Source organism: Dissoconium aciculare (genome assembly GCF_010015565.1).
Source record: "Dissoconium aciculare CBS 342.82 unplaced genomic scaffold K489scaffold_5, whole genome shotgun sequence".
NCBI classification, from domain to species: Eukaryota; Fungi; Ascomycota; class Dothideomycetes; order Mycosphaerellales; family Dissoconiaceae; genus Dissoconium; species Dissoconium aciculare.
Genome location: NW_022984955.1, coordinates 1493085 through 1519489, shown reverse-complemented (window position 1 = coordinate 1519489; position 26405 = coordinate 1493085). Strand labels below are relative to the sequence as shown.

Here is a 26405-nt window from a genome sequence, read left to right as displayed (position 1 = left end):
AAAGGGATCAAAGCGTCGACCATGCAAGGGCAACCCAAGAGACGCGCCATGTGCCTTTCCACATTCTTTTCCACCGTGCTCACGGTCTATTGACAATAGAGTAAAAGCAACGGCCATCAGTGCGCGCGTTGACCATTGGATCCTCCACGCATCTTGATCTCGTGCAGTCTGTGCCCTTTCATCGCCGTCACCACATCCTCGGCATCGTTCTATCAAAACTGTTCTCCACCAATCTGTCCGTCGCTTGACGATGGTGCAGGTGGCTTTGAGCTTGTGACTCGGCCCATCATACCGGTACTGTACCTGCCCGACTCCCCCTAGTGCCCGTTTCTTGACAGCTGCCACCAGCAATTGATCATCTTGTCCAAGGAATCATCCGTCATCATGTGCCTCGTCAACTCATGCCTTCTTGACGACTATACGATCTTTTTACGAACTAGTCCCCGACCTTCTCGGCCGATGGAATCTTCATCGAGGCGTGGAACAACAACAACAACAACAACAACAACGTGCGGATCCCTTCCTTCGGCGCATCGTCGCTCTCTCACATGATTTTCACTCCGCTCGGGTCGCGTGGAGCACGCATCTTGTTAGGGTTATGATGCGCCAGACTCGAACGTGAGTTTCACAGCATGTGAAGACGAAGACAAACGATGGTAACACATCGGAGTCTACCCATCGTTATCCGCAACATGCGATCGAGAACGACACTCCCCCTAGCAAATACGAAATATATCTATAATTGTTATGAGACCCATCTGTAACCAAACAATGCTGTGCGCCGTTCGCATTTCCAATTAGAGGTCGAAGCAAGTACGTCGCCCGATCTCCCACACATGACATGGACATCTCTAGGATGAATCACTCAAAACCCTGCGCCGTCGTTCTCAAAAGATCGTCAGATGTATATCATCACCAGCATCCTCGCAATCTCTGGCTCGATGCAACCTCACCAGCGTCGACCATAGACATCGTGCTCCTTGTGCAGATTCTGGCGCCCACTCTTTTTGCCTTGCGTCCTCTCCGGAGCGCCGTGATCGCGAATCCTCTCCGATGTACTTCCGTGACCTTCCAATATCCTCGCATCGGAGCCGAATTTCTCCCAAAGCTCGCGGTCTTTGGCGTCGTGATCGCCATGATCGGCATCGTGGCGGAACAATCCGAGAATGTCCTTCAGGGACAGCTTGCCAGCAGCCTCTCCGCCTTCAATGGCATGCTTGGCCAACTCGCGCTTGCGCTCTTGCAGGGCGATGATGCGTTCCTCGACGGAGTTTCGGACGGTCAGGCGAAACACTTTCACGTCGACGGTCTGATTGAGCCGATGTACCCGGTCAATGGCCTGCTCTTCCACAAATGGATTCCAGAACGGTTCCACAATGACCACACGCGAGGCGGCTGTGAGGTTGAGGCCCAGACTACCGCATTTCAGCGAGCATAGTAAGACACGGGTGCGTTTATCGTTCCGTAGGGAATCTAACGCCCTCTCGCGATCGTCGGGCCGCATACTGCCATCGTAACGGACAAACGTGATTGACGCCTGTCGTAAGTGGGGTTCAATTAGATCAAGCATCGAGGTGAATTGTGAGAACACAATGGTCTTGTGCTTAGGGGTCTCTCGGTGTAGGATGCGTAGTAGGTGACGGATCTTGGTCGAGGGTTCATGTTTCGTCTTCTCGCTTGTCGACATGCCCTTCAACATGTCATATTTCGGTCTTGAACCCACCGAATCTCGACTGCCATCTTGTCGATGCAAATTTTCGACATCGTCGAGTATATGAGAGCTGCTGTCATTGCTTTCGGGCGACGTACTTTCGTCATCGTCTTCATCACTATCACTATTACTGTCATCCTCGTCATCGTCATCGTCATCGTCCTCATCATCATTCTCATCCGCATCAGCAGGATCTTCGTGAAGATGTTCGGCATCCTGCGTTGCATCTGCAGTCTGTTGTTTGGCATTGTGGTCGCCAAGGTCATTCACGATGAAGCTATCATCCTCAGTGTCCTCTTCCTGACTTCTGGCCGACTCAATAGAGCCCAGGGTATCACCGCCTCCTTCTGCATTTTCATCATCAGACCCGCCGGCTGTTCCGAGTTCGATGTGACGCTCGGGACCTTCGGCAATCCATTCGCCTTCCTCTTCATCACTTTCTTCAATGATACGGCGATTTCGAGCACGGCGTGGCACAGCTGTTGTTTGATCCTTTCTGTCAGGCGTAGATGTCCGCGAGTTGCCAGGCTGCTTTGACTTTTCCTCTCGTTTGATTTTGCCGCCAGCTCCAATCTCCGTCTCGCACTCATTGCAGGTTGATGATGGCTTTTGCATTTCTGCTGAAGAAAGTTTGACTTGACAAACACGACATGTTGTGTTCTGTACGGCGATGCCACCCATAAGATTGGCAAGGTCATCCATCTGGTCATTCAGCGTATCTTGAATTTTCTGCCCCGGCAAGTGAGTGATGGCCATAGCATCTTTGTCCTTGTGCATTGCCATGCTGATCAGATGTGGATGATTACATGCTTGGCGCAGTCTCAACAGCAGAACCAACGCACCGATATAATCGGGCGCACTGTCGCTTTCCATCATGTTCTTCAACTGTTCGTCAGCTCGTTCTGATAGAGTGGTATAAAAGTGCTGTTCGGCGTCGTCGAAATCACATTCGATAATTTCAACGTCGCGTTTGACAATCTGCATGCCACCATTCTTCGACTTGCCATCGGCATCAGCTTTGCCACCGAAGTTCAGTGCGCCTTCCTTCTTGAGAATATCTTTTGTTCTTCTCTTCATCAGCGCGCGCAGGAAGACCTGCAACCGGCGCATCGCAAGACCGCCGCGACCATTTTTCATGGGTCGAACAATCTGATCCTTCCAGTTGCCCATGTCACAGTAAGGCTTTACGCGTAAAAACTTGATCAAGGCCTGAAGTTCGTCGAGATTGTTCTGCAACGGAGTGCCTGTGAGACACCATCTGTAGCAGCTATTGAGTGCACAGCACGCCTGATGTGCCTTGGAGGAGCGATTCTTGATGCTGTGTGCCTCATCCAGAATGATTCGGTACCAGTGCACGCCCATGCACCCTATCTTTGTGCCACTTTCACTGTTCATGTTGGAATTGGCGTGCTCCGACGTCAGCGACTGGTAGGTAGTGATCACCACATCGTACTTTTTCAAGTCCAGGCTTGACTTCGTTCGGTTGGGACCATGGTGCACTAGGACTTTTAGCGCATGATCTTGGGTAATCTTCGTCTTGATCTCAGACTCCCATTGTTTGATCAGCGCAAGAGGTGCTACTACGAGAGTGCCCTTGCCAGTCTCCTTGGATGGCAACTTTTGCTTTGGATGCTCTGGCTTGGCATCCAGGGCCGGCCGTGGATTGGTGAGGATCAAAGTAATGGACTGCACCGTCTTACCTAATCCCATGTCGTCTGCTAGGATGCCGCCTTTGGGAAGAGCTCCACTCCGCTGCAAGCGGCCGACCTCTTTATCGATCATCCAGGCTACACCTTCGACCTGGTGGGGCAAAAGCCTAACGTTCAAGCCTTCGACAACGCCGTCCTCGACCTCGTCTTCTTGGTCTCCTGCTTCACCTTCTTGAGGGCCAGATTTCTCTTTGGATTGCATATCAAGTGCTGCTAGCTTGTCGGTAAGGCTCTGGACACCTTTCTCGACTACCACTGCTTGCCGAGGACGTCGTGGTAGTCGTAACTTCTCTGGATTAGAGCCATCATCAAATGCCCCTTCCAGCAACTTGCGCATATTATCGTTAGCCTTTGCCGCATCCATGTAAGAGTGAGGATCTGTAGCTCCGTAGTCGTCACCCTCTGCTGCAATGACAGCATCGGGACTGAAGCTATCATCATCGTCACTGGAGTCATTCTTCGTCAGATCGATCGGTTGTTGAGGACGAGGCCGCCCAACCATCTGAACTGGTTTGGGCCCGATCGAGGAAAATTTGGGTTTGCTTGGAGGTCGAATATCTGGAAGCCGAGCGTTCCCGGGTTGCATGATTTGCGTATAGTCTACTTCATCTTCGAAGTCATGAGTATTGCGGCTATCTGGTTGAGAAATTGTGGCTGGCCTTTGGCCTGGACGATAGAATCCGGTTGCATTCTGAGAACCGCTCGATTGATGGCTTGGTGGATAATGATCAGGCAACGTCCTCTTCACGAAAACCCTTGGTTTTGGAATGAATACGCTTGTAGCAGGGCGTCGCAGAGGATTACGGAGCTCGCTAGTTTTACCAAATTCAAAACCACCCGTCAACGATGTTCTCGTTGTCTCGTCGTTTTGCTGAGGTGCCATCTTGTCCGAAGATGAGCTTGCTTTTTGATTCTTCACACTCATCGACGCAACCGCATCATCGAGACTTGTTGCACCTGGCCGACTCGCTGCAGGGAGATCAGCAGGGCGTTCGCGAACCATATTGATGTTATTTTGCCCTGGTGATCTACGGATGCCGGTGTCGAGTACAGTGTCAACTTGTGATATTGCTGGTACTAGTATTTGGCCCTGAACGTTCTCACAGAACACAGAGTGTTCTAGTGTTGCAGCATCGAGGCCTCTTATATCTTTACAGAACAAGCACTGTGCCACTGATATTCAATCACCGTCATCCACTAGCTCCGTATTTATTATGCACGTATTGTGTACAGGCATTCTGGCGCGCGTGGTTGCCTAGAGTGATGTGAGGAAGCGGGATGCGTGCCTGAGGCATGATCATCGATTCAGCAACAGACGGCATGTATAATAATAATATTGACTACACCCTGCATTGCAGCATTGCAGCATGGCCATAAGCCTTTCTTTCAACTCCAAAAAAATAATGCGAAAAATCAGCTCACATGTCTGACCGTTTAGATGCCCACGAGAAGCCTCCAAAGGTCCTGCAAGATGTCTACAAATTCTACCAAAAGGTAGATGTGAGAAGGATCCCGTCAACAATAAGCTCGTACATTCATTGTGATGGAGGAGCTGCCAAGCACGAAGCAGCCGTGATCCCTGCCCGATCGATTGAGATACCGAGCGATATACAACATCTATTGCAGGACTTCGAAGATACGGCGCTGGCGAACACTTCAACTCGACTGGTAGACGACCGTGAACAGGTGCCACAAGTCTTTGAGGTGCAAGGTCTTCCAGGTGAGTGAGAAGAAAATGTCAGCACAATACCTCCACGCTGCTGAAGACGGGAGGTCTTTTCATATATCCCTCATTGCTGCCTCAACAGGCACAAATCACATTGCTCGAAAAGCTGCTCCACCGCGATCTCTCCACGTTCGAGCATCAGACCAACGTCCACCTGCATCATCACATTCCCGAGTTGTCCAAGCAGAACGACGAAAGCTCAGCCTCATACTTTGATCGCTCATCTTCAAAGTTGGAGTTCGTGCCGAAGGATCCGTTGGTTCATAAACCCTTCTCTACACAGCAATTTCTGAACAAGAAACTCCGTTGGATGACCCTTGGCGGACAATATGATTGGACGGCGAAGGCGTACCCTTCAGGACCGCCGCCCCCTTTCCCTCCGGATATCAAGCATTTCGTGGAAGGAATATTTCCCATGAAAGCAGAGGCCGCGATTGTGAATCTGTACTCTCCTGGAAACACACTCAGTCTCCACCGTGATGTCAGTGAAGAATGCGACCGGCCACTGGTGAGTATCTCTTTGGGATGTGATGCCATCTTTGTGGTAGGGACTACAAATGGTGAAAGCGACGATCAATCGGAAGTCGCTGCTCTCCGGCTGAAATCTGGAGATGCGGTCCTCATGAGCCAGGGAAGTAGGTATGCTTGGCATGGTGTTCCTCGAGTGCTAAAAGACACCTGCCCTGAGTGGTTGCGGGCTTGGCCCTGCGAGAAAAACGCAGATCACAGTAGCATTTACGAACATTGGAGAGACTGGATGAGTGAGAAGAGAGTAAATATAAATATCAGACAGATGTTTGAATAGCTATATGATCCAAGTATGATGATGATGATGATACCAACAAGCCGCCAGGTCTCGCGTTCCTGATCGTGTAGTGTTTGCTTGGCAGTGGACAGGCACAAGCTATACTACGCGATCCACAAATTCCGTGAGGGATAAGCCTGAAATGTGAAGCTGACCACCCTGATGGTGACCGGTCTTTCGTCTCCCGACTGATGTTGGTAGAGCGATGTTCTTCGAATTTGAGCGATGTTGTTGCGAAAGAAAAATGCAGACCAAAAATGCAGACACTTGATGGGGCGTTTGTTTGGCGTCGTTCTATTCGTACTCTCAAAACTTGGAGGCCGAGCGTTGTCGTAATTTCTCGCCGGCCGTGCCAGCAGCGAATGCGATGCAGATGAGTACCACCAATTCGAATAGTGCGATCGCTTGGGGATTGCTCTTCGAAAGGCTTGAAAAGAATTGGAGGGGCTTCATCACGAACGTGAACATGAAACCTAAAGCTGGGGCGCTGTCAGCTGAGGAGCACAATCATCATGTTTCATGCAACGGTACCTAAGCAGCCGATGGCCGCGCATATCACGGCCAATGGCATTGGAGCACCATATAAGCGAAAGAATGGCAAGATGCAACAGAACATCAGGATGGACATTGCTAGGAAACGGACGTGAGTGGTACGATCAAGCAATGCACCCAGAAGATCCGTGCCGGTCTGCCACAGTGTCTGCAACAGCTTTGCGCATTCGCTGAGCTCTCGCAAGGACTCCACGGTTTCTGTCGCTTTGGCCGATATCTCTCCGAACTGTTGCATTAGCTTGGCATGGTTCTCTTCTTGAACGCCGGCGAAAGCGAGTGATTGTAAATGCATGTCGGCCATGCGTATAATCTGGCCGTCAGCCTTAAGACCGATATGGCGCAGGGCAGTAGTTACGTTGCTGGTTAATTCATTGACAAATTTTAAGTCTCTCGACACGCCATAGGTTTGACGTGTGAAATTCCTCAGAGTCATCTCGGTTTGAAACGCGAACCAAGCCCTACTTGCTTCCATTTCTTGCTTAAATTTTGCAACATCGTCACGTCGCTGGATATCCATCCCGGAAGCGAATTCTGTCGATCTGTCGAGCGTGTGACTGACCTTTGATGAATGTTGAGCGAGGCTTTCCTCGGCGTCCCGAAGAGAATCAGCCATGGATAGAATTCTCTCGGCGAAAATGGACATGTCTGTCTTAAACCGAGCCTCGGCATCAGCCCAAGACGCCATGACTGCGGTCTTGATTTCTTGATTGTCGCTTTTCACCTTTGCTTTGAATTCATGCATACTGTTTGAGAGATCGTGGAAATCGCGGATCATCTTTCGAAGCTCCTCGTCGGACGCTGCGATCGAGCCCGTGACCATCGAAACTACACTGATGAGGTTGCGTAATACCTGCAATTGGTCCTCCTTGTCACTTTCGCTTTGCATGGCTTGGCAGATGAACAACGCTCTGCTCTTCGCATGATTGAATAAATCCCAGGAGCTTGGCGCGTGGTAAAGTTCGCGAAGACAGTCGGCTATGCATTTCAAAGACATACCATCATCCTCAATTGGAGCGAGAAGCGGCGTACATGCTTGAGGCATATTGATTTGTGCATCCCCGAGGTCACAGGCCGTCATTTGGAGGGCGTAAAGGTTCCTGAATGGCTCAAGTGTGTCATGCTTGCTGCGATGATCATCTTTACGGGAGGGATCGAAGATTTCGCAAGAGTGGATCAGTCGCTTGGTGGGGATGCGTTTGCATGATGGTAGTCGTTCGAGTTGCTGAACTTGTTCCAGTGCATCAGTCAAGATGTGCGTGTAGTTCACATTGGCTCCTGTTGGTTTGGCGAGCTCGTTTCGTTTGCTCGCAGGCAGGAAGAATCGACCTTGTCGATGTCAGCACGCAATCAGATATCATCCGTTTCAGTCAATCTGCCATTCTCGTAACCGAGCTCACCATGTACTTGAGCTTCGTGCTGCAAGAACAGAAGAGGAATCAGCAATATCGTAGCAATCACGCGAGCGAAGGAGGCCGTCATGGCGATATTTCAGTCGTTGGACTGTGGACTTCAATCCTACTGCTGTTGAAGCATCAAGAAGAGAGAAAGAGAGAAAGAACTACGATGACGAAAAACAGTTCACATAAGCCAGGACTGAGTGTTAAGGAGCTGTAGTGGTTGCGGCAGATCATTGGCACGTGGAACCCTTAAACTGTGTCCGAGTATCTTTCTGGACAGCTGTGTCGTACTCGAGCGCAACTATCGTGTGATTACTCGATCTCACATGACGTGGACAATACGGAATGTGTCGAGTTGCTCTCGGTGTACTGCGATCATGATTATTCCAAGGGATGTGGATGTTGTGAACTGACAATGCCCTTGGTCACGGCAAAACTTCGGGAGGAATTGCTCAGAAAGTCGGAGCCGCGCGAGAGCCCTCGGATTTCATTGGGGTTCATGAGCACGACTTGCTTGTACTGTAGACTGTAATCATCGTCGTGACCTGCAAACATCATGGAAATATCACGGCGGCGCTGCGCCCAATCGTGCGGGTCGTTCAACGTCATTTTTGGACTAGGTCGCGTCCGAGAAGTCACCTTACCTGCTTTCCTGGTTCCGGCGTTCACACGACCTGCACAATCAAGTCGATTCTCGACCTCGCCCCAATGTCGGTCCAAAATTGGCGCGATGCCGATCACGATACCACCAGATGTCACCTTCACGATCAATTCACCACCATCGTCGAACGCTCTCGGTCGAAAGGGTTCCCAAGCTTCATGGAGGAGAGTGGAAGTTGAAGGGCCATTGGGAAAGATCGACATGCCCCTCGCTCCTTTCATCACAATTACACCAAACGAAGAGACGCGGACGCGGACGTTAACCATCGCGGATGACAGAGACAAGAAGCAAAGGGGCATGTGGGGTGAGTGAGGATCCAAGCACGTGGAGAGATAGCCTCCCAGCTAATCGAATGCGCAGGAATGTCACGAGCGGTCCTCCAAAACCACATCCTTGGTGTCAGCGAAGGGCACGCGGCGATCTTACGACTGGTCGGTGTCGGATACCGTGCGACCGTGGAGAAGAGTGCAATCACCAAGACACCAGAGTATGAGGGTCAAGAGTTCGTCTCTCTGAAGGTCGGATACTCGCATCCTATCGAACTCGGCTTGCCGAAGGGCGTCAAGGCGAGCACACCACAACCGACGCGGATATTGCTGGAAGGCATCGACAAGGAGGTCGTCAAACAGTTCGCGGCTGAGATCCGTGCATGGAGAGTGCCCGAGCCGTACAAGGGAAAGGGCATCTTTGTCAACGATGAAACGATCAGGTTGAAGGCGAAGAAGATCAAATGAAGAGGCTGTTTCTGTACTGTAATATATCACATTTGTACAATTGTAACAAATCATTGCGACCAACACTGGGGTATCCAAGAAGTAAAGCCGTGAAACACCAAAAGGTTCCCAAAGTCCAAGCGTCCGCTGAAGCCGATTATCAAATCACCAAATTTCGAATGGTCCATTGTTTGGATGAACGTGGAAATGTGCGCATTGTAGCGGAGGTCTCGTCCCGTCCGTCAGGGGCAAAATGTTCGAACAATCTCTACGCGACCGCCAAAACGAGGCGTGGCATTTCCATCCCCTTGGCCCTGGCATCCTCGAGACGTCTTTGCGTGCGACGCTCCAGCAACGGCGGCTTGCCAATTTCCATCGGGCGGCCGCGAGTGCGCGTGTTGAAGCGGCCGACCGGCGTCGTCACCTTGAATCGATGTTGCAACGCCCTCAACTTCTCCGCATCTCGCTTGACTGGGATTTGAGGAAGCAGCTCAACTCCAGCAGCGCGTGCTTGCTCTTGCCGCTGCTTGACGCGGCGCTCGTATTCAGGTTCCCAGTCGAGAAATCCGTCCTCACAGTGCTGCTCCACAATCTGCCTGTATTCCTCCATGCCTGGACGGACGTCCTCGATGGCTGAAATGTTGGCCGCTGTAAAATAGCTCGCATGCGCGCCCGCCTGTGCCCAGAACTCTTCCACTGTTGCGCGCCGTAGCTCACAGCGGTAATCGATGGCTACCTGCATGTCCAGCTCGCGCTGCCACCATCGATCGACCTTGCTGTGATCCACACGATTCTGTATCCTCCGATACGCTAACGGTCGACAGTCTTTAATGAATTGACCGAGCTCGGTCAACTTCGTCCCACCGTGTCCCTTGACCACGAGAGCTGGCGTGTCTTCCGGGTTATCGTAACACCAGAGGGCAACGGCGACGTTCCGACCACAATCGAAGCATTGCCGGTGTGCCTTGTCGTCGCACATGTAGCATCCATCTTTTGCGCATGCATGCAAGCAATGATCATTGATGGACCTCAGCAGGGTCGCCGCTCGGCAGATGGGCGGCCAGAAGACAATAGAGCGATGGGGCGAGACTGCCTCTTCGTATTCGGTGATGAGATCGTCGAGGAGATCGGCGCGGTAGGTGGGATGCCGTGAGGCTGCCTTTGCGTGAGTTCGGCTTGTCTCGGCGTAGATTAGTTTGCAGGTAGCCCGCAAGGCATTGCTAGGTCCCTTCTTGGACAGTAGATCGAAAGGTCGGGCCTCCGCGAAGACGTGATCATAAATCTCAAGCCTGAGCTCCGCTGGCAAAGTGAGCAGACGTGATCGGCTGCTGTCCGCAGCCATGTCGTTCTTCAGCAATACCGTATATTATCGATGTTGCAGAATTGCACTGCTTGTGATGTCCGCAGGGTGTCAACAAAGTGCCTTCTCTAGACTTTTTGTCTTTTTGGGTCGAGGCTTCAAGTCTTGCTGATCGCGAAGAAGAGGTTATGGAATGGCCAACGGGAGAAATGTACTTTAGATCCAAAAAGGTGATATACTGGGCAATGCAAGGCATGGCGGAGGCAAAGAAAGCATGATATATACACGCGGCGGGAGATGGATGTTCTCGGCGCGGCGATCCCACGCAAAGGGGATCATGTACCGCATCGCACGTACATCTCGGTCGACGCTACACAGTGGATAAGAAACGTTCGGTGGTGGAGTGGTGACTAGAGTACGAGGAGTGAAATGGATGGACGGACGGAACGTCGTTACATTGATGTTTGGGGGTGGGTGGTGAATGGACCGGGGCTGGACTAGTGTGATGGGGTTTTCCAATGCGAAACGTTTGCCTGTCCACCCATGAACGAGATGTGCAGATGCTGTATGATCTTGTGCGAGAAGACAGTGACCAAATTGTCGATCTCAGGCAAAGGGTCCACGGTAATGTATGTCGTCAAGGACTTTGATCAACCCTTGTGCATTCATCGGTCTTTCATCGGTTGAGGCTCGAATGCAATGGACGAGGGTAACACGACGTTCTCCTCATCTACGATTGTCACCCACTGCCAGAAAGTCTTATATTCGCATAACTAGAGACTGCATGAACTGGAATCATCGCTGTAGAAGAAGCGGCGACGGCATAGGGCAGACAAATAGAGAGACACCTGCAGGCGGACAGACAGGCAGGCGGGCGGAGATACGACGAATGCGCCGAAGGGGGAAATCGTCACGAGGCAAACCAGGGTCATCATCATTGTGCATGCGATTACGGGGCCGCCGCGTCTAATGCGAGAGGTACGTACTGCGCAAACCCTTTTGTAGGGGAAAATAACGTGCGAGAGACAGAAAAAAATTTAAAGAGAAACCGAGGAAGGTTGTCTTCCAACGTTGGTTCGCTGCAGGGCAGCACAAGCGGATCAGCAATAACCCAGATTTCCCATATCCTCACCTACAGTATGTTACCATATCGCACAGTTCTTGGGATACCTCGTCCCGTTGTTCCACCGTATTACAGTACAGTACCGTGTATGTGCAAGGCCTCTGTGTGCAAATATCCGAGTCGGTAGTGGGCATCTACAGGAGACCATCAGACGAGGAAACGCCTCTTCATGCATATGCACGATGCAATACACTCCTGACCGCTCATCCCACGTTTCATTCCAGTGCCCAGGGAGGTATGTATGCATATATGTAGTATTCGTGACGATAAGGTTGCCTGTTAACATGGAAGGTCTAGAGAACCTTGTAAGAATGCTAATTAGAACCTTGGAAAGAAGCGAAACTTAATCGCCGGTGCCGGGGGAGAGGATGCGCGGGGCGAAAGAATAAGCCGGTGTTCGGCATATACATACACACCCACCTGCAGCATACGATGTGTGGTGCTGGACACATTACATAGCCCTGCCTGGAGGACATACTGTAGAGACCCCACGACGATGGACGGGGCGGGGGTCCATGTATGCACGCCAACAACGGCCGGAATCCTCTTCCGGCGCGGAAACAAAAGTTGGGGAAGTCATTTGACGGCAGCTGTACACTCGTGACAGTCAGAGTCCATCCTGTGCTCATTTCCTCCTCCTCCAAGCATCAACCTTCGTTCTCCCCGCGCGCAGACCGTTCCGAGGGCCCGCCTTGGGACGATCATTCATGTACTGGCTTGCAACTGCTTGATGGCAAAACGGTGAACCAGTTTGACAGCGTTAGGTCTCGCCGTAATCTCCGAATGCCGTGTCATCTCACTCCGTGCATCTGCTTAGGGTTGATGCGTTCACCGGTCGTGGAAATCCCAGTCATTACATGGCGAGAGTGTCAGTGCAGCATGCACATCGACCAAGTTGCGCATCTCGGACGCCATCCGAGGCGGATTCTCACCTGTAGCCAAGGGGACTGATTGTCGACGTCGTCTAGGATATGGCTGGCGAGACCCGTGCTGCCCTGCATGGCTTGCCTCATCTGAAGGTCATGATCAGTATTTCAGAAGAATACGCTGCATCTCGCCCGTGGCTCGCATGGTATTCGCGCGTATCAGGTGATGTTCAGAACATGTCCAATATGTCCATTGGAGTGGCGACAGCCGATTCTAGAATAGGCGGCGAGTGAGTGAATGTTATCCTGGAGATGCACCTTCTCTGGCACACGTTTACGCCCGACCTTTTGCCCTCTCAGGCAGCTCGACAGAACTGCAATAGGTCAATCGTCGCATATTGTGTGCTTCCAATACGCCTGCGCAGTACGCAAATTATACCTTGCTTGGCACGGCACAGCATATTCCTTTCTTTGCCAGGTGCCACGAAAAGGTATCGCCGCCACTCGATGAAACCTTCTCGTAGCAGGAGCCGACGTCACCGTGCAGGTGGCATGTTGATCTTACTAATACAGCTCAAGGGCTCGCAAGAGCGCACCGTGATTATTATGACCACAATGCCATGGACTGTGTGTTGTTACACTGATAAAGATCAGCATAGTCGAATTGTAAACAACCCTAGATGATCGAATTGGAACCGACATCGGCGCATTCATTCCTAGTTTTGCGTGCCTGATCATAATGTGTCATACACAGCGGCGGTCTCGTCGCAGAACTTCACTGCGGCATTTCCGAGTGTGAGAGCATAAACAAATGACACAACAAAACATGTCTCTTCGGCTCCGTAAGCGACCGCCATCAGCATCCACCATCACCATCACAATTCATTCTGAGAGATCACGTGCGTGGTGTAAGGCACGGACGCGTATGTCCTCGTCGACGTGGAAGATGAAGTCGAAGACGACGTCGTTGTAGTAGTTGCAGGACAGCTGAACTTGCTCGTCTTTGTCATCGAAGTAAGGTATCCATACGGCCTCATGCTCGTCGAGCGTACAGAAGCGGAGCTCGAAAACGATGCTTCTGGAGGCGGGTACTTCTCCACCATTTGGTCGGAGGGGATCAGCCAGGTTACCACTGTGGAATTCGGGATGGCGCCTGCCCAAGTATGGCCGGCTTGCGTAAAGGAGAGACGGACGTTCTGAGTGCTGTTGAGATTGTTCATGAACACGATCGCCCACGACTGATCCGGGTTGTGCGCTGCCAGGATCAAGAACTGGTTGCTGTCTCCATTAGTGCCGACCGTACCATTTGTGACACGATGAACGACAGAGCCGCGGCGAATGAAGCGGCTGAATTGGCCCATCATATAGTAGTCGTTGGTCTTGGTATAAATCCTCGAGGAATTGACGATGATAGAGCCGAGACAGCCATCACACCCTCCATATGGTGAATGCGGCCCGTAGTTGGGATCAGTCGCCATGACCCACATAGCTATTTTGGCAATCAGTTTTGATGGCGGGTAGAGATTCGCGATTGGCCATCGACTCACATGCTCCCGATGCGCCGTGCTGTACAGAACTGATGAAGTTCCTCGCCACGCCAAAATCCAAGGTCCCAGGGGTAGGCCTGTACGTTGTACACTCCGTCATGAACTGCAATAGATCTGGGTATGCATAATGGAGGTCGTCCAACACAGAGTAATTGGGCGTTGGAGTTTCGTAACAGTGCCAAGCTGCAGCTCTGACATGTCCTGGCGCGCCTTCGATGACACGTACTGGATAGGCAGGTTGGTCGGTGTTGTGATCGTACGCCATTGCGATAACTCCACGCTCCTTCAAGGCTGTACCCAGACCTTTTGCAAGAATCGAAGCTTCGTCCGCCGGATCCAAGAACATCGTTGGATAGCCGCCTGCACAAAAGTCAGTCGCCTGAAATCACTCATCTTCAGGGTGTGCCGACCTTGATAATTCAAAGGCTCATTCATAAGGGATAGCCCATTAATCTTGACGCCGTAGTCGCGCTGATAAGTATCAATATATCGTGTGAAGTAGTCTACCATCTGTGGGATATATTGAGTATCGAACGAATTGTTGAGGACATTCTTGCCCAGTCGCGGTGCAATGAGTAATCCGTTATGTTTCGTCCATCCGGGAAACGACCATGGTGCGCCATATAGGAACACATCGCCTTTGTAGTCGCCCATATGTGCAATCATCTTAGCCATCGCGGTGCCATTCCGCCCAAGACCGAATGTCGTCAAGTTCAGATCCGGTTCGCCCTCATTGAAGCTTGGCCCATTATCAGTGTAGGAGTAGAAGCCATCTGAGAGATCAGAGGCTCCTACAGTGTGTCTCATGAATCCAAGATTGTTGGCTTCTGGTGAGAACAAATCCCACATGACCTGATCTAGCACATCGGCTTCCAGGCTTTGAAAAGTGGTCACCGTCGAATCTGTCCAGGAATGACCAAATCCGACCATTTCCTGACGCGCTCCCTTGGCAGATGAGTCTACAGTGACTGTCAATGGCGGCGGACAGACCTGCAGTCCTTCGTTGCCTTTTACGAGCCTCGGAGGGACCCCCACCGCTAATTGCCGTGTTGTCTTGAGGCGTAGAGGGATCAATGCGTCTGTGATGAAGGATTGAGCCTTCAAGACAGGATGATCGGCATCGCCAATTCCGCCCTTGGGCCCGCGACCACCACTCACTCCGAGGCCTTTGATGGACTGAGCGTGAATGCACACAACGCAGCTGAGCAATACGATGGCAAAAGACAACGCCATGTTTTCGACTCGAAGAGACAGAATATATTGAGCGAGTAAGAAAGTTGCAATCGCCCTTGAGCCAGCGGCATGGTGTTTCTCGACATTTTATAATAGCTGACATTGCTTTTGGAGGTCATGCACTCGATCAATGCAATGTGGCTGTGCCAGCATGGACTAGCATGACCACACATCTAGCTTAGACGCAGCAAATGATGCTGATGATCCTGAAGGAGGTCGAATGATGTGTACATGCAGTGTACATCATGTCCAAAATCCTCTGGAGGACGACATCTGATCGGCATCGGACCGGACTTCAACTGGAACTGGCGGGAAACCGAACCTTGGTTTTCGGGAGAAGGAGCACATGATGGCAACCACTCCACATTGAGCGTTTCAAACACGACCTTTCTTGTGTCTCCACCGTTCACCAGAGCCGGAGATTATTGTGCGTAGGATATATGATGAGTTGTGGAACTGAGGTTGGGGAACAGCAACAGAATACTCGGAAATGGCCCATGTCGTCACTCGTCATGCAGGATAGCTCTCATAGCGGCTTGGGGCTTTTCATTAGCTTGCAGCCCACGCAGGCAGCTCATGTGCAGTATATGTATATGCGGGACCACAGTGCCACATGACTGATCACGAGCAAACGATCGTCGGTGTACATCTCTCCTCTGTCATATATTGCAAATATTTAGGCAATTTCTGACATCTAATCGGTCGACGGGTGGAGCTATGACATCTGCGTTGTGCATGCTTCTCCATCATCATTGATTTCCATGGCCAGCGACTCCACTACTCTATTGTTCACATTGAGAGACGTCGAGAGTCTTATTGTGGAGCACAGGTATGCTCCACTAAGCCCAACGTACCAATACAGCGCAACATAATCTTGTTGTGGGGTTCCTGCGGGATGACTCCTGCATACACAGGGGCACTGAATGTGCTGTTGTTTGAGCAGTGCTTGAGGCCATCACTTCGAGTGACAAGCTTCTGCATCGATGGAGGTGTATATTCGTCTTCACCCGAGCATTCTCTTCGACGATGAATTCGCGTACCCGATCATGTCGAGTCTCTCATGTGCGTTCCGTCTCCCGCAAGATGCGGACACCTGTATGTTCGATGTGTTGTGGCTGCAGCCAACAGATTCCACTTCAGAGCGATCGTCCGACTTCATAACTCTGGCGTCAATTTCCCATAACGAGGCGGACACTGATCACACCGAGTCATGTCATGTGCAAGCTTTCCCTTTGCCCTTGCCTTTCGAAAAACCTATGCCATCCTCAATCACTTGAGGCTCCGCCGCTTCCAGGTTACTGCTCTCTTGGTTGACACTGCCGGTGCCATGCATTTGATTTTCGCTTCTCTCTTCGTCGTCGTCGTCGTCATCGTCATCCTCCTCGTCGTCGTCCCAACCGTACAAGCTCATGCCTTGATTCTGGCGGCGCTCGGATGGGCCTGCTTGCCCTTCGTCCGATGAAGACGATGCAGATTCTTCATCGTCACTAGCTCCCATTTCCTCGTCCTCGTTTGAACTCTCACTGCCAGTCGGCTCTGTGATAGAACCTCCGTCCCTCATAGCTCTCAGGACCGCTTCACGAGTCTTTTCCTCGGCGAGCTCTTTGCTCTCGACGTATTGCGAGTCCAAACGGCCCTGGTTGGCTCCGCTTCGACCACTGCGAATATCCTCCTCTCGCTTCTCGGCGGCATCAACGATAGCTTCCCATCGTTTCTTCCGCGTCTCCTTTTCTTGTTTCTCCATCTCAGGCTTGATTGCCAGGTACTCAGCTAGACGTTTGGCCTCATCTACGGTCCGAAGACGCCGCCCGTCTAGGTTTCTGTTTGAGCCATTTACATTCTCCTGTCGATCGCGATTCTTGCGACTACTCATGCGACCACCAGCAGCCCTGAGCTGAGAGCCGAAGCCACCCTTGCCACCGCACAGTCGCCGACTTAGACGGAGGGACAGTAATCTGTCCTTGGTTGTGCTAAGCAAAGCTGAAACTGGTGTCTGGTCATGCGCCGAGAGTTGTTTGTTCGACACAGTCGTTAAGACCAGCCCGTCGACATTTTGCGGTAGACGATCAAAGACTAGCGTGAATAAGTGCCCAATGGGTTGCGATGCTTTGATCTGAAGATTCAGAGTACGCGGGAGACCTAGGCCAGCAAATGTCGCAAGCAAAATGTTGATGGTTGGGTCATCCATGGAAGCTGTCGACAGACGCTGATAGTGCGACGGATGTTTTGAGGACACTGTGATGGCTAAGGCCATTGTTTCGAAGCACCTCCAGGGCGCTTGCGGGTATAGGTTGAGCGAAACCTGTGGTCGGTTAATCGTCAAGAAAGAAATAGTATTCAGGTCAGGCGGTTGGGGAGTAGGATTGACGATCGCAGCCGAACATCCAGAAGTCCCAAGCGTCACATCACGTGTCGCAGCCCTGCGTCCCGCGACGTGGTCCGTGTTCGGCTCTCGCCGATAGGGTTTTCGGATTAACGATTTTCCGAGATCGGGAGTGCGCACTCACGAACTTCACGATCATTCAAGTTCACGGATGAAGAAAGTCAAAGTTGCAGTTCGATAAAGACAAGCAAACCACCGCCAAAATGTGAGCAACAATTGTGGTATATAACTGAACAACTACTGATACCGCGATATGTAGGCTGATTCCCAAGGCCGACCGCAAGCTCATCCACGAGTACCTCTTCCGTGAGGGTGTACTTGTCGCAAAGAAAGATCTCAACCAGCCCAAGCACGGCGAGATCGACACCAAGAACCTCTACGTACGTGGACATCACACATTATTTTAGCAATCTGGGAAATCGCCATACTGACGGCCATGTAGGTTGTCAAGGCATGCCAATCTCTCACCTCCCGTGGCTACCTCAAGACTCAGTTCTCCTGGCAATGGTACTACTACACCTTGACTCCTGAGGGTCTCGACTACCTTCGCGAATGGCTCCACCTGCCCGCCGAGATCGTCCCGCAAACCCACGTCAAGCAACAACGTTCGCACGCCCCTCCCCGTGGAATGCTCGGCGGCGACGAGCGCGGAGAGCGCCGTGGCGGCGGACGCGGTGGACCCCGCGGTGACCGTGAGGGTGGTTACCGCCGCCGCGAGTTCGGTGAGGGCAACAAGGAGGGCGGTGCTGCCCCCGGTGGCTTCAACCCTGAGTTCCGTGGTGACGGCGAGCGCCCCCGCGGTGGCTTCGGACGTGGTCGCGGTGCTGCACCACCATCTTAGGAGGATGCTGGTTGGGGATCTGCGGACACGGCGCAACAGGACGGTGGTCAAGAAGACTGGACGCGAAAGAAGACCGAGGGAGAAAGCGCACGTGAGAACACTGGGCCCGCCTGGTGATCCTCCAAGCCATGCTCTCACTATCTTGGCCAGCTACGGCCTCGCTTTCTATCTTCGCGACAGCTTGACCTGATGACTATGGCAGTGCAAGTGAGCACAGGCAGTTTACTCGGCTCCTCGCCCGGATAAGCTAGAAAACCCAAGTCTGCCTTTAACGATAGAACTTCACACTTCTTCATCTTCCATTTCCTCTCACGTTGTGCAATCCCTGTCAGTAAAGTGATCGGTAGCCATTTAGCTCAAAACTTTTGACCTCGAGCAAGATCATAGAGCAAGCATATTTGCCTCGAATTCTGTATGTGGTCGATGTCTCGATTTGAGTTTTGTACTGTATGTCATCAATTATCCCTATGCTGCGATTGTGGTGAATCCTCGCGGGAAGCCGCCAAGACCCAGCGGGGAATCATCTGTGCTCATTTAGCGCACCGGTTGTACTTATATTCGTCCCGTTCATCACCGTCATGTCTTTTCTTCTGCATCCGCCATCACACGGTGGTGTATTTGCATTAGGAAATAGCATTGCCCGCCATGCCGAGAGAGCATTTACGCCCAAGCATGTATTGGCGCCGATTGTATCACCTTGTTCGTGGCGCAGTGTCATACAGCTAGAACATTCTGCGCGAGCGTTTTGCGCATCCGGCCATGCAAATCTGAGGATCAATAAAGCGCGCTTGATGGACGATATCCATGCTACTAGCTCTTGGGGACAAGGCGAGAGATGGGGCCGGTAAGTTTTCTTGTTCCTTCCATTCCGAATCTTCAAATTCCCAACGAGAGCTTTCATGACGAAGAAACAATTCAATATGCACCTTTTAGATCTGTACTCTACGAGTCTTGATGATCGAACAGCCATCTGATCCCTTAAGCTATTCCCTCCGAATCCAGTCAACTTCACCGATTTCGAGGAGATTAAGGCTAATGAAAACTTCATAGTGGTCCTACTGAGATTGGCATGGCTCGTTTGTCTCTCTCTGACGCAGACATGCACGTCCGTGACTGGTTTCGAGCCACGACAGAAGGTTTGGGATGTGAAGTCTCTGTTGACGCCATGGGTAATCAATTCGCTGTACGGCCTGGTAGATCCAGTGGCGCCGCGACTTTCGCAGGTTCTCATTTAGATACGCAACCATCGGTAGGCTGAGCATGCTTGGTAAATGTAGTAGAGCCTGACCGAGCTCCAGGGAGGTCGTTACGATGGCATTTTGGGCGTTTGTGCCGCGGTGGAGATGTTAAAGGTTCTCAACGACAATGCCGTCGAGACTCGCTTTCCTGTTGGCGTGGTAAATTGGACAAACGAAGAGGGTGCCCGCTTTCCCATGTCGATGGTATCTTCTGGCGTTTGGGCCGAGGAAATACCTCTAGAAAAGGCCCACAACCTGAAGTCGGTCATCCCGCCTAATGACCTCGCAACCATGAAGTCGGAGCTTGAACGAATCGGGTACCTGGGCATCCTGCCGGCGAGTTTCAGAAGCATGCCAATGGCTGCCCACTTCGAGCTTCATATCGAACAAGGGCCGATCTTGGAGGCTGAAGATCGCCGGATTGGCATAGTCACTGGTGTACAAGCATACAAGTGGTTTACCATCACTGTCCGTGGACGTGACAGTCATACCGGAGCTACAAGCTTTCAGCATCGCGCGGATGCTTTGCTCACTTCGGCAAAAATGATCCTTGCAAGCCACAAGATCGCGAAGCAGCATGACGCATTGGCCAGCACTGGTATCTTGGCGCTGAAGCCCGGGTCCACGAACACTGTGCCCGGGTTCGTTCAATTCAGCTTGGACATTCGGTCACCGTCCGACGACGTCGTTGACGCTGTGGTCGAGGGATGCAAAATCGCGTTTGACCAAATCGCCGCCAACCTCGACGCTGAAGGCGTCAACCAAGGTTGTGCCCAAAGCGATCGCAAGTGCGAGGTTGAATGGCAACAAGACTTCCAGTCTCCGGCCACCAAATTTCAGGAAGAATGCATTGCTTGCGTCACCGCAGCCGGGCAAGCTCTGTATGGCGCGGATATCGCACAAGGCTCGGATATTGGTACTTGGGGTAAGTTGATGACTAGTGGTGCAGGGCATGACTCTGTTTACACAAGTAGGCGATGCCCTTCATCCATGATTTTCGTCCCCTGCAGAGAGGGTGTGAGCCACAATCCGGCCGAGTATTCAAGCCCCGAAGCCTGTGAAGATGGCGCAAATGTATTACTAGGGGCTGTGCTACGATTTGATCAACGACGCAAAGCATGATCTACTGTCCAGCGAAATACGGCAATTTGGCAATAGTTTAGCATTGTGATATGCAACATCATTTCAATTCGCTATACGTTCGTACACTCGGGGCTCCTGTCAGCAGGCTTTGCCAGTGAATGATTTAGGTTCATAAGCATATTGCAGTACCCGCTTTCGTCTAATCAAACAAATCCGACGGGCACCTGGCCTGGTAGGCGATACCTCGAATCGCTTCATTGTTACATTCTTCCCACAGGGAGATCATCTCGGCCACGTCCCCTTTTTCGACATCGTTCATACTTCGCCGCCCGGTCTGCTGCAATGACCGGGCCAGATCTATGAGCAGGACATCGGCCAGCCGGAACGTTGCGCCTTTCCAATCAATCCTCGAGCTGATCGCGAGCGCGGTGTGCAATGACACATTGTTTGATAGGATGGACGATTCAACTGTTCTCCTCATCAGTTCGAATCTACCGTAGTATGGCTGACAGTCGTTAACGATGCGGTCTGTGACGGTGAACAGCTGCGAGACCAAGTCATCGATTGGATCGCCGAGGCCTGGATATTTCAAAAGCCACAGCTCAAATGTCAAGCAGTCTGGCAGGAACTTTGGCTTTCTGATCGGATTGCGCTGCCACACCGGAGTACGGAGCTCAGCGACTCTTGAGATCACTCGCTGCAAAATCGGACGCGCATAGACTTGCCAGAGAGGGGTGGTATCCTTGTCTCGGCGTGGGTCGAATCTGAAAGGCGAGAGGTATCTGGTGATGAGCGAAGTCTGTGGCTGATTATACATGATCAGCTTCTCTATCGTTTCGAGCACGATCCTCTGAACTTGGTCACGCGCGATCCCTTGATCGGACAGCGTGGGCCAACGAGTCATGAGCAGTCGTGGTAGCAAGGGGTCGGAAAGATCGTGTCGGCCAGGCTCACCCCAGATGGTCTGCCAGAACTTGAAAGCGTTCGAAGGACCGGATTGGTTCACACTCCGAAGTTCGTCACGTGTCTTGCGCAGCAGTTCAGCGTGATCGTGTCGAGCATGCGTAAATGCGAAATAGTCGTCCAGTAGATCTTTTGTCATAATTCTGAGGTCTTTATTGAGGAGCTTTACCATCAGCTCGTGATCTATCGCGGCATCTACGAGGGCATCAGGTAGAGTGACGTTGCGCTGAGCATGGAAGATATACATCCAACGAATCATGTTAGATCTTGATTTCTGGATCGTGGGCAACAAGAGCTCGGTGGTGATCCAAGATCGTTCTGCCTCGGAGAGATCAGTGGAGCGGGCGAGATCCAAGAAAGCAGTAGCTATTGGCGACTCGTCCGAGGAAGGTTCAGGGGCTATTCCTTCAGCTTCAGCCTTGACCCAATCTTCTTCACGGATGATCTTGTGAACGTCGATGCTTGCTGCTAGCTCCACAGCATCGCCTTTGAGGCTCGTTACAATGTCCGACTTAACGGTTTCAGCGGAGGTTTTGAATATAGCGATAAGACCTTGTACGATGACGGCTTGCACATCGACATGACTACACTTCGCCAGCAATGTCAACAGAGTCTGCACTGAGACGGTATGGTTGACATGACGCGAACTGGCAATCATGATGGAAAATTGCTTGAGAGTCGTAATCTTGACGGACCCCTTTTCTCCGAGTCGTTCTTCGATGCCACGCCCAATGTCAGTAATAACCTGCTCAGCCTGTGCAGCGGGAAGCCTGTCAAGCAGTCGTGGCGTAAGTAATTGGCGATGCCAGGAGCTATCGTCCGGCCGATCCAAAATGAGACGCAAGTGTAGATCCACAAATTTCCAGGGCATGTGGCTGTCAGCTGTGAGATTGAAGAGCAGGTACATTTCGCTTAGTTTCGACCTCGCTTTCGGATCAGCCAGCGCAGTCTCAAAAGACTCCACAATCGCGCGGAGAGGCTCAGTAGGTACTTCTGAGATGTGCAAGAGTAGCGCTCGGTAAGCGGACTGTATCTGAGGGTTTGAGTGCTCCAAGAAATCATTGTCGAGAAAAAGCGCAGGGAAGCGTGCATCTGAAGACGTCGGAAAGGGTTTGTTCAACACCTTTGCACTGGCCACGATGCTCTCGGACAAGAAGAGAAGCGCAGCGGCTATGATCGCGGTTTTAGATGCTGGAGGCATCTTAGGATTGGTGATTCCAGGGACGGATGTGGTCCAGAAGGTATAAACCTCATGTGGTGCTCGAAGCTGTGATGGTCTGACACCGAAATCCTCATCTAAATGATGGGAAGGCCAAGTATTCTGGGCCAAAAGACAGTCCAGGACTGTCACGGCTGCTTTTGGTTCGTCCTCGACTTCGACGGTTCCTGTTGGATCGGGGTTCCATTCCGTTGGCACATCTGGCTCGTCCACGAGCGGAAACGTTGGGGTCCGATATTCTTGATCTTCCAGCACCGGAGAAATATGGAGCCCAGAGAACATATCATACCAAAACTTTTGAGCATCCCAGGACTCCAGAATCCCGCGAGACAATGTGCCCGTGACATACTTCCACGCACGTTGAACATTCGCCTCACGTTCCTGGCCCTTCGGATAGCAACGTCCGAATACCATGAGAGCCGCCTCAAAACTGTCAATGTGACCACCGATGGCTGCCCGGATCTCCTTGGACGACGGAACCTCCTTATGGGCCAGTGCATTACAAAACACAATATCTGTCGCCCTGGAAAGTAAGTACGGCGCCTGAAAACTCCACGTATTATCATGTAGAGGAAATAGTACTTGGAGGGGAAGACCGCGAGGAAATGGCGGTGGAATCGTCAAAACGGCGGGATGAGTTTGTCGCCTAATATCTGCCCACAACTCATCGCGTGCTCTCACATACGTGTCCACGAATTTGGTGAGGGCTGGTGAGGGCTCGAGGGAACCGTCTAAGCGAGAATTGATATAAAAGAATGGACCACCAGGTTTGGTCCAATTGAGCTTCTTGTTCTCTTCCGTGTGTGATAATCGCTCGAACTTGAGGAGTGTCTCGACTGTGCCGCTCAATAAGCGCTCGAATGCAGTTTCGTCGCTCAGACCCAGAGCTCGCTGTAATTTCGTCACTCTATGAAGCCTGCGTTCGACGGCCTTCGGGAAGCTATCTCGCACATTGTTCCAATCCCAATGCTGGAAGCTGGGCTCGGGAACAGCCAGACAGGCAGTCTCTACCAAGGTCGTTGCAATCTGGTCTCCAAGCTCGAGGGTGGATACAATCTCTTCGATGGTCTTCGAGGAAACTTCTTTGGGTATCCCACATACAAGGTCTAAACATTCGTCGGTCAATATCACAGAACGGTCGTATAGTGTCTTCACTGTCAGAGGATCTCTCGTGAAGCGACGAGCCCAGATCAAAGTCTCAATATACTTTGTGCCACTGCCAGATGCAACCGCAGCAGCTAGAGCTCTCTGAGCCCAAAAGGCCCGTTCAGGCTGATCTCGGCTTTTCTGTGACTCCATCTGACACTGACGAACAAGCTCACTCGCAGTCGTCTCTACCCACTCTTTGTCCGTAGAAATAGCGGTGAAAATGAACGTCAGATCATTTCGTTGATCTAGATCCAGAATCGACTTTTTACCACGACTGAAGTTCCAAGCGAGAAAAGCTTTGTCCGCCCTGAGCTTGGCGACGCGCTCCAGCAGTCGAGTGGCATGTTCTGGTTCCAGAGTGAAAAAGAGCTCTTTCGGCCAAGGAGTTTCACAGCGCTTGACCTGCAGATCATCATTGACGTCGATCTTGAACGCTGGTAAATGGAGCAGCAGCAACCTAAGGAGCTCCTCTCGCTTCTTGATGTCCACTAATTCGAGGATTGGTACAAAGCTAGCCATGGTCGTGGAGTACTGATTGGTCCGTCCCAAGAAGGAAGTAAGGTGCTGCTTGTATTCAGCGTCATACTCGCGGGCCCAAAGCCGTACCACAAAAGAGATTAGACTTTTGGAACCAAGATCATAGCAGACAGTATCCGGGTACCCCTTGATCATGGTAAGTATGTCCAGAATGAGAGATTTCGGGCATCTTTTTCGCCACAAACGGCGCACTAATGCTGTAGCACTTCCTAGATCGAATCGTCGTTTTTCCCGGTCGGATTCTTTTTCGCCGGTTTCGACTTGGCGTCTCCAGAGCTGTTGTATCACCAGCAACATCGGATCGGAGACTTTACGGTAAGGCCCATCTCGTCGCTTTGAGACCTCCCAGTCGTCCCGTAGAGGAGGATATCGTTTGTTGCGGACTTCAGAGCTGTCCTGGGGTATTTCCGAGGCACCCTTCAACACCTTCTCGATCTCAAGGCGATTCTTGACACGCTCACTAAGCGGCACGAATGATAGGGCCGGGTTTTTGGACCAAGCAAAAGCCGTTTGAGTGTGGCATACGAGCAGGATAGGCTCGTACAGCTTGACTATTGGTCGTGAATCGGGATTGCGGAATTTCGCCTCTGGGAAGTAGTCCGAGGCCAGCGATATCAAAAGCTCGGACATTTTGTCTCGATGGACTTCTTCGGCAGCAAGATTGTGTGCTCTTGCGAAGGCCAAGCATAGGGATTTGACTTCGGCAATGGATAGCTTGGCCATGAGTTGCAAGACACCGTGCGTCTCTCCAAGCGCTGTCCACAAGTCGGAGAAACGTTCTGAGCGGATCCATTTGCCGATATGCACGATGCCAAGCTTGCGAACGTCGACTGACGTTGACTGGAAGGTATCGACTGCGCCGTGGGGCTCGGTACAGACGGACAGCCAGATGGCAAAGATTCGCGGTGGAATAGCCTCCCCCTCGACCGATGCCAGCAGATGTTTGGAGATGGCTGCTGAACTCTGCGGCTCGGCAGCCAATATGGATAGGAAGTATTTGGCGAGTGCCTTATGATCTGCTTCTCGCACGACGCCATTGTCTACAACGACTGCCATCTTGGCAAGATCGTGGTATGTGGTCGATGGGCACATGCGAAGATGAAGTGACGAATTTCTGGAAACTGGCAGCATGCAATCTTAAACTCTGCCGACATCAGCTTGACACAATATCTTCTTTGCGAGATCTTGACGTCTGTGATTTGACCAAGCGGCGTCGATTTGGGAAGGCGGGCTGCTTTTCATGACTCAGAGTATCCGGATCGAGACACCGCATCAGGTTGTAAGCGACGATCTTGCTTGACTGTGCCGCACGCACGGAATTCCTGTGATGAGTTTTCGTCAGTTTCTGCGTGGAATCGATGTGCATTGGCAGACTTGCATGTCACGGTTCGTCCTATGTTCTCTAGCTGCAGATGAAGCTGGCGATGAAGCTGCAAGCTGGAGCCATGCCGCGCGAATCCTCATCCTCCGTTTTCCTCAACTTGACACCTGCATCATAATAATTATTCAAGTACAACTTCTTCCACCATAATCTCGATCATCCGTGCAATACGGCGGCGGCTGGTTCGTGGAAGCATCAAAACCTGCCAAAATACAATCGTCCTGAAATAGAGGTAGATCAAGACTGAATTTCTCGTGAATGTGTGGAG

At 51.6% G+C, this 26405-nt stretch overlaps 10 protein-coding genes across 10 annotated transcripts; 4 read left to right on the top strand and 6 right to left on the bottom strand.

Moving 5' to 3' along the window:
- Window positions 1–708: 708 nt before the first annotated feature.
- K489DRAFT_379811 (uncharacterized protein) lies at window positions 709–4610 on the bottom strand. Its single transcript, XM_033604739.1, has one exon. The coding sequence runs from the start codon at window positions 4421–4423 to the stop codon at window positions 950–952; it is 3474 nt and encodes a 1157-aa protein (XP_033460850.1). The 5' UTR covers window positions 4424–4610; the 3' UTR covers window positions 709–949.
- A 232-nt stretch (window positions 4611–4842) lies between these two features.
- On the top strand, window positions 4843–5951 carry K489DRAFT_394289 (uncharacterized protein; the record flags this gene model as incomplete). The annotated part of the gene is made up of 2 exons (XM_033606800.1): window positions 4843–4992; window positions 5163–5951. The coding sequence occupies 2 exons, from the start codon at window positions 4843–4845 to the stop codon at window positions 5949–5951; spliced, it is 939 nt and encodes a 312-aa protein (XP_033460849.1).
- Window positions 5935–8008, bottom strand: K489DRAFT_379809 (uncharacterized protein). Its single transcript, XM_033604738.1, has 3 exons — window positions 7901–8008; window positions 6483–7829; window positions 5935–6430 (listed from the first exon to the last, which is right to left on the bottom strand). The coding sequence occupies exons 1-3, from the start codon at window positions 7980–7982 to the stop codon at window positions 6258–6260; spliced, it is 1602 nt and encodes a 533-aa protein (XP_033460848.1). The 5' UTR covers window positions 7983–8008; the 3' UTR covers window positions 5935–6257.
- A 667-nt stretch (window positions 8009–8675) lies between these two features.
- K489DRAFT_379808 (ribosomal protein L6) lies at window positions 8676–9387 on the top strand. Its single transcript, XM_033604737.1, has 2 exons — window positions 8676–8865; window positions 8922–9387. Exons 1-2 carry the CDS (start codon window positions 8763–8765, stop codon window positions 9293–9295), a joined length of 477 nt encoding a protein of 158 aa, XP_033460847.1. The 5' UTR covers window positions 8676–8762; the 3' UTR covers window positions 9296–9387.
- Window positions 9388–9542: 155 nt separating this feature from the next.
- Window positions 9543–10616, bottom strand: K489DRAFT_370122 (uncharacterized protein; the record flags this gene model as incomplete). The annotated part of the gene is made up of 1 exon (XM_033603103.1): window positions 9543–10616. One exon carries the CDS (start codon window positions 10614–10616, stop codon window positions 9543–9545), a length of 1074 nt encoding a protein of 357 aa, XP_033460846.1.
- A 2822-nt stretch (window positions 10617–13438) lies between these two features.
- On the bottom strand, window positions 13439–15343 carry K489DRAFT_409610 (glycoside hydrolase family 30 protein; the record flags this gene model as incomplete). The annotated part of the gene is made up of 3 exons (XM_033607608.1): window positions 13439–14052; window positions 14111–14470; window positions 14521–15343. 3 exons carry the CDS (start codon window positions 15341–15343, stop codon window positions 13439–13441), a joined length of 1797 nt encoding a protein of 598 aa, XP_033460845.1.
- A 1213-nt stretch (window positions 15344–16556) lies between these two features.
- K489DRAFT_409609 (uncharacterized protein) lies at window positions 16557–17531 on the bottom strand (the record flags this gene model as incomplete). The annotated part of the gene is made up of 1 exon (XM_033607607.1): window positions 16557–17531. The coding sequence occupies one exon, from the start codon at window positions 17529–17531 to the stop codon at window positions 16557–16559; it is 975 nt and encodes a 324-aa protein (XP_033460844.1).
- A 52-nt stretch (window positions 17532–17583) lies between these two features.
- On the top strand, window positions 17584–19056 carry K489DRAFT_431158 (uncharacterized protein; the record flags this gene model as incomplete). Its single annotated transcript, XM_033608435.1, has 3 exons — window positions 17584–17627; window positions 17986–18106; window positions 18169–19056. 3 exons carry the CDS (start codon window positions 17584–17586, stop codon window positions 18565–18567), a joined length of 564 nt encoding a protein of 187 aa, XP_033460843.1. The 3' UTR covers window positions 18568–19056.
- An 80-nt stretch (window positions 19057–19136) lies between these two features.
- K489DRAFT_379806 (Zn-dependent exopeptidase) lies at window positions 19137–20992 on the top strand. Its single transcript, XM_033604736.1, has 3 exons — window positions 19137–19411; window positions 19618–19816; window positions 19866–20992. The coding sequence occupies exons 1-3, from the start codon at window positions 19146–19148 to the stop codon at window positions 20925–20927; spliced, it is 1527 nt and encodes a 508-aa protein (XP_033460842.1). The 5' UTR covers window positions 19137–19145; the 3' UTR covers window positions 20928–20992.
- K489DRAFT_379804 (uncharacterized protein) lies at window positions 20968–26119 on the bottom strand. The gene has a single exon (XM_033604735.1). It carries the CDS (start codon window positions 25810–25812, stop codon window positions 21088–21090), a length of 4725 nt encoding a protein of 1574 aa, XP_033460841.1. The 5' UTR covers window positions 25813–26119; the 3' UTR covers window positions 20968–21087.
- Window positions 26120–26405: the final 286 nt, after the last annotated feature.